Here is a 6,883-nt window from a genome sequence, read left to right on the forward strand (position 1 = left end):
CTTGCAGCTTTGCCCATTTAGAAATAGAACCCTCTCTTCTGTCCAATGTTATAAAACACAGTATCACGTATCGTATCCGTCATATCGGATCGATTCGAGATCAAAACGTCACTTTTCTAAGAAAAAAAGAAACCCATTTTTAGGCAACCGTGGCCCTTTGGTTGATGGTAGAGATCAGTTCCATAAATGTTCTCCAATTCTCCACTGACCCCCTTGAAGATGTTGTTCATTAGTGGTTAGTTATGCATGTCACTTGTAACAATTTCACTCTTTCTATCTTGAAGTTTATACAAAATTTCAGTTAAAATCTGATAAGATCTATTGGCAGTGTCGATCATATTCTCTGTGAAAAAGGGGAGATATAATTGATCTACATTGATTCTGAATGATTCTTTTGATTTGGCTTCTATCAAGAAAAAGAAAAAAAGAAAGAAAAATTCCCCCAGGAGGATAAGAGATGTGGAAGAATTAATGACAATAACCACTCATAGCAACCATGCTAAGCCCCATCCTTGATGGGTACAATATGTAAACAAAATAGATATTTTAAATATAAAAATATTGAGAGAAATACACCTCATGCTCCTCTGTTACCCCAATCATGCCTTCCTTGGAAATTGTGCTAAATGACCAAAATCTCCTTCTCACACCTAGGGAAGTGCCCTCAAATTTTTTCTGACTGAACTACCCTTGATGGTTTTGAAGAATTAAGTATCTTTTTCAGGAGAGGATTAACAGGGGAAATATTGAGAATTTCAAAAGAAAGTTCTGTTCTGTGTAGTCAAAATCTTTCTGCAGTAATACATTTTTTTTTCTTGACAGCATAATCACCAAAGAGGGACTGGGAGAATGAAAAGTAAGAAGTAAAAAAAAAGGTATTTCTGATAGAATAAGAAGAAGTCCAATTTGTATCAGTATCATGGCTGACAGATTCTTTCTCTGTTAATAGTGACATTAGTTGAAAATTCTAGTCCTATTAATAGTGACATAATTAAGTGTTTATAGCATTAAGATGGTAGATATAGCAACCTCTCTCTCTTTCTCTCTCCCTCTCCCTCTCTTTTTCAGTTAATAGTGACATTAGTTGAAAATTAAAGTCATTAATATTTAATAGTGACATAATTAAGTGTTTATAACATTAAGATGGATATAGCTCTCTCAGAAGAAGAATGCTTCATTGGAAGGCAAAGAGAAAAATTGACAGTGTTATACAAAACAACTTACAAAACTGAAGATGGTGTGCAGCTTAGCACCCTAAACAGAGAAACTTACAAGAAATTTTAAAACAAAAAGAACTAAAGAAGAGCCAAATAATGGATTTGTTTTCTTATTATGGCATTTGTTTTTTGTGTTTATAGTTTATACATTGAAAAATGAGGACACCCCTGTACTAAGGAAAAAAGCACATGGATAATCCTGTCATAAAAGTATTAGAGCTTTTAAATACACCTATTTCGTTGACCCTTTAAAACTCCCATGGCGGCCCCTACGCCGTCGGCCTTGCATATCCTCCTCCTATAAAGCACAAAACGCCTCTCTCTCTCTCTCTGTGTGTGACTATGTGTCTGCCCTTTACCTTTCTAAGCAATTCTCAGCAATAAAAGGGGGAGTACGGTGGAAGAACAAAAATATATAAAGCCAGCCAAGTTAACTAAGTAAAGAGCAACTGTGTTGTAATCGAGCGAGCTTTAAAGCATGGAGAAACTCTTGGGCTGGTATTGGCTTCTGGTTATATCGCTCTTAGCGTTAGTTCTGCTGTTGAAGCTAATGTGTTTGCTTTGGTGGAGACCCAGAAGGATCGAAAAGCATTTCGCAAAGCAAGGAATCAAAGGCCCTCCTTATCGTTTCTTCTTAGGCAATGTTAGGGAGCTTATGGATTTGATGTTGAAGGCCTCCTCACACCCTATGCCTCTCTCTCATAATATAGTCCCTAGAGTTCTCTCCTTCTACCACCACTGGAAGAAAATATATGGTATTCTACTACTCTTTTATCTTCCTCTATTTGGGTTTTGAGCTCTATTGGCCTTTTTCATTTTCTTTCCTCTAACTAATTATGTTTTTTACGGTTTTATTTGAGTTGGGTTTCATTGTTTCAATTACAGTATTGTTTTGAATCTCTTTGAAGAATTATTTTTTTTTCTGGGCTGGTTTAACCGGTTATTAATAGTTTCAGATTCTGTTCTGTAGCTTTGGATGTGTTCTGGTTTTGAACACTTTGCTTTGCTGGGTTCATTCAACCAAGGGCATCCAAGGACTCCAGTTTTGTGTGATGGAGTTCTGAAGAATTTCTTCTTCTGCTGCTGCTGCTTTTTTTTTTCTCCTGTTTTCAATTCTAAAGAAGTTTGAAATTTGATTGTGAAAACTCCCACCACTCTGGGCCTCTTTTCCAATAATTCTTTGTTTCTTCCTGGGAACCATGTAATGGGTTTTGAATCTTTTATGTCTTCTTCACAAAAATGTTATTGTTTTCCGGAACTAATGGATGGTTAGTTTTCTTTATTAATTTCTATTTTTACCTTTCCCCTCCCTTTTCTTTCTTTTTTGTTCTATATGAGCTTGAATGTTGATAATGAACTTGAAGGTGTTTGGTAGTAGTGTTGTTATGGGTTGTCTTCTTCTTCTTCTTCTTCTCTCTCTCACTTTTGGGTCTCTGTGTGTGTGTGTGTCTGTGTTTGTCTATGAGAGAGAGTGTGAGTTTGGGTGGGTCTGTCTGTTGTAGGGTCTACTACTCTCTTCCTATCCATACATGTTCATATTGTTGTTGGGGACTTAGAAGTAGTGGTTGTTGTTATGTCTTAATTTATCTTTCCTCTTTTTGAAACCTCAATATTTACCCATTTGAAGTTTGGAAGTTGGAACAATGAACATGGAAGGGGTGATTTCTCTTTCTCACTTCATTTTCTTCTTATTTGTTTCCATTAATTCTTCTTATACTGCTACTACTATTACTACTACTACTACTACTACTACTACATTTCCATTTTATAGTTGAAATGGGGTTGTTGATTGACAATGGAGAAGGACCTGTTACTGGTTATCTCATTGACTAATGGCTTTATACATTGGTTTAATCGTTTTCAGGCGCAACCTTTCTGGTATGGTTTGGACCCACAGCTCGAGTGACGGTTTCAGACCCAGACCTCATCAGAGAGATCTTCGCCTTCAAATCTGAATTCTACGAGAAGAATGAGTCTCACCCAGTTATCAAACAGCTTGAAGGTGATGGTCTCTTGAGTCTCAAAGGTGCCAAATGGGCTCATCACAGGAAGATCATCCAACCCACTTTTTATATGGAAAATCTCAAGGTAACTTTAATTTTCCCCCTTTTTTTTTTAAATTGGGTTTTGTTCTTGTTTTGCTTAATTAAATGTTTATTAGAAAAAAAGAATTAATTAATGGAAGAAAAAAATAATTGCAGATGTTGATACCTGTGATGGGGAAGAAGATGGAGGAGATGCTGGAGAAGTGGTCGGCAAAATCTGACGCCGACGGCGAAGTTGAGATTGAAGTGTCGGACTGGTTCCAGACATTGACGGAAGACGTCATCACGAGAACAGCCTTCGGCAGTAGCTACGAAGACGGAAAATCCGTTTTCAGATTGCAAGGCCAGCAGATGGTTTATGCCGCCGAAGCATTCCAGAAGGTCTTCATTCCTGGCTACAGGTGATTGATTATTATATTACTTAATCCAACCATGAATCGTTATTAATTGAAGAAAGCTCAATCAATTAAAGCTGAAACCCAGTTGTCTGTGGAATTTCAGATTTATTCCAACGAAGAAGAACAGGAGTTCTTGGATTTTGGACAGAGAGATCAAGAAATCCCTTGTGAAGCTAATCGAACGCCGGAGAGAGAATTCCATAAACGAAAGTGAAATGGCAGAGGGATGCCATAAGGACTTGCTAGGGTTGATGATCAGAGCCGGAGCTAATAATAATTGTAAGGAGGAGGAGCAGAGGAGGAGATCATCGGAATCTCCAGGTTCGTCTCCGGCGACGGCGTTATCGTCGATCACAGTGAGGGATATAGTGGAAGAGTGTAAGAGTTTCTTTTTTGCCGGGAAACAGACGACCTCTAATTTGCTGACGTGGACAACGGTCCTATTGGCGATGCACCCAGAGTGGCAGCACAAAGCACGTGATGAGGTCCTCATGGTGTGTGGCTCACGTGATATCCCCACTAAGGACGCCATCCCTAAACTTAAGATGGTGAGTGTACATGACTCACCCACATTTTTTGTCCTTTTCTTCCAGCCCCGTCCATTTTACTAAAATACCCCCCATTGCTTATTATGGTAAGGAATAGAGGCTCGAGGGATAGTTTTGGTAATAAAAAAAATTCTGAAAAGGTTGACCTTTGGTTGTTGCAATTTTGTTGATTTTGGATTATATGTATTAGATATTTTAGTAATTTAAGTACTAGTAGGGAGAAATGTTAATATGTATCTCATCTGCTTTACTTTGTGATGTTTTTGCAGCTGACCATGATAATAAATGAAACACTACGATTATACCCACCAGCCATTGCAACGATCAGACGGGCCAAGGCGGATGTGGAGCTTGGAGGGTACAAGATACCTCGTGGGACAGAGATCTTGGTTCCAATCTTAGCCGTTCATCATGATCCAGTATTGTGGGGCCATGATGTGACGGAATTCAATCCAGGTCGGTTCTCTGAAGGTGTGGGTCGTGCAGCGAAGCATCCGATGGCGTTCATACCGTTTGGTCTTGGAGCCCGCACTTGTATTGGACAGAACTTGGCAATCTTGCAGGCCAAATTAGCAATGGCCGTTATACTGCAACGTTTCTCTTTCCGACTTGCTCCCAGCTATCAACATGCACCAACGGTGCTGATGCTCCTATACCCTCAATATGGTGCACCAATCATATTCCGACACTTGTCTGCATCTAAAACCATCACCTCACAAGATCAAGGATCCTAAGTCACAAATCAAGTTCTATTGCAGCCATTATAGTTCTTACAATTTTTCCAGAAACAAGAAAAAAAAAAAAAAAAAAAACTTTCTGATTGACCAAAAAGACCATTATGCCCCTACCCTACCTACTCAATTGCACAACTACTGCTTTCTGCTTTGGCAGGAAACACTAACCCACCATCCATATGTCATTTTACCAAAATACCCTTATGTCCCTCTCTGGTTAGCTTTAGAATTTCCTCATTGACAAGGATCTCTCTCTCCCTCTGTCTCTCCTTCTCTGTCTCTCATGTATTTAATGTATACTTGGCTCAATTTCTATACATTTTTTTCTGTAATCTTACACATTCATGAATGTTAAAATGTTTGTTACTGTACTTGTGTTATTCTTCTCTCTTTCTCTCTCTCTACACACAAAAAGAGTCTAAAAAAGGTCCTTGTCCTTGCCCTTTGAATCAATAAAGCAAATGGCTTTTAACAATGCAGACAAAACCAATAGTACTTGGTCTAACTAACAGAGAGTTACAGTGATGTTGATGAAACTCAAATGCATCATAGTTTACAAACAGAGAGTTACAGTGATGTTAATGAAATTCTAATGCATGTTATGTGGTTACCCCGATTCCAGACGCGATTTGAGCATTCAGATGAAACCATTTTCGATTTTCTGATTGGACAATGCCAACTGTAATCTTTGTTTAAGTCATGGTTTTTTGGGTCTTCAATGTTTGCTTAAATATTGGTTATCAAAAATAAATGTTTGCTTACATGTACAGACACAGGGGAAAAGGTTGGATTAATGTTATACTTGTTTAAGCTTTCCAAAATAATGATGCCAAGGCATGGCAAAGAGTGGAAACCTCTCAAGTTTATAATTAATTTTTTTTTGTTTAGTGTTGTGTTTATAAGTTACACTGCAAGAACAGTTTCATAACCCTAGGCATGAAATTTCCTTTGGGAGTTGAATCCTACTTCCTCTTTTCAAAGCAAGGTAGTTGTAATCCAAGAAGCATTCTTCTTTAATATTCTCCTTTATAGGGTTTAGGGCCTTTGTTGGCTATTAAGTACAGTAAAGTTGAAAAAAGAACTTTTTTGGGGGTTGGGGGTGAGAGATCTTGTGTCTTGGTGGTTGATGGTCCCCATAAAACCATATGGTTTGGGATCCCTTCTCTGCTTCTGCTCTACTTACAGAGGATTTACCTTTTCTTAAAGGAACCAAAGCAAAGCATGCCATGCAGCATGTGCTTCCATCCATAACATGCTATAATTAGATTAGGTAATTAAACACAAAATTAAGAACACCCCCCCCTCTTAATCACTTTTCTATAACTATTGACATGGACCTCTTTAATCTAACCTCTCTATCCCTATTCCCTTTGTGCTGACACACACACACCCCCTCCGCCGAGAGCCGTATTAATGTCGATAATTACCTGTTTGTTCTCCCTTATCACAATGCTAATTAACATCGAAAGACGTGCGTTGAGGATCAGGACAAGCTGAAAAAGCTATTTATATTCCATTTAATTAATCTGTTCTAATTCTATGCTTAACAGGGCATCCCCAGTCCCCACAGGCAGCAAAAGTTCTTTTTGAATTTTATTATATAGTTACCAATAGCACGAAAGGTAACTCCCAACTCTGTTTTATCTCCTCAAGATCAAAGCAGAGAAAAGAGGGAATTAAGAATTGTTGGGTCTCAGTACTGTAACTTTCTTAGATATCAGACAATCTTCCAAAAATGCTCAAGAATGGTCCAGAGATAACGTTTTCTCCACGACGTAACACGTTAAGATTAATTAAAGATTTCAAAGAGTAATGAAGAGGAGGGACTGGTACAACTAAGTTAGCCTTATAAGCTCCATAGTAATCAAATGGAAACTGAGATAAGGATTTAAAGAGAGAAAAAATTAATAGAAATGCTCTTGTGGCATTAGATGAGCCAAT

The 6,883-nt window shown here is 38.1% G+C and overlaps 1 protein-coding gene across 2 annotated transcripts; it reads left to right on the top strand.

The window, feature by feature from the left end:
* The first annotated feature begins 1,577 nt into the window (after positions 1-1,577).
* On the top strand, positions 1,578-4,943 carry LOC122651529 (cytochrome P450 734A1-like). Of its 2 annotated transcripts, XM_043844939.1 has the most exons (6): positions 1,578-1,972; positions 3,082-3,305; positions 3,419-3,663; positions 3,764-3,928; positions 3,965-4,208; positions 4,478-4,943. In XM_043844939.1, exons 1-6 carry the CDS (start codon positions 1,696-1,698, stop codon positions 4,940-4,942), a joined length of 1,620 nt encoding a protein of 539 aa, XP_043700874.1. In that variant the 5' UTR covers positions 1,578-1,695; the 3' UTR covers position 4,943. The 2 variants fall into 2 exon arrangements, with proteins under 2 accessions (XP_043700874.1, XP_043700873.1); XM_043844938.1 differs by having other exon boundaries at positions 3,764-4,208.
* The last annotated feature ends 1,940 nt before the right edge of the window (positions 4,944-6,883 follow it).

This window comes from Telopea speciosissima, chromosome 2 (assembly GCF_018873765.1).
Source record: "Telopea speciosissima isolate NSW1024214 ecotype Mountain lineage chromosome 2, Tspe_v1, whole genome shotgun sequence".
In the NCBI taxonomy this organism is placed as follows: domain Eukaryota; kingdom Viridiplantae; phylum Streptophyta; class Magnoliopsida; order Proteales; family Proteaceae; genus Telopea; species Telopea speciosissima.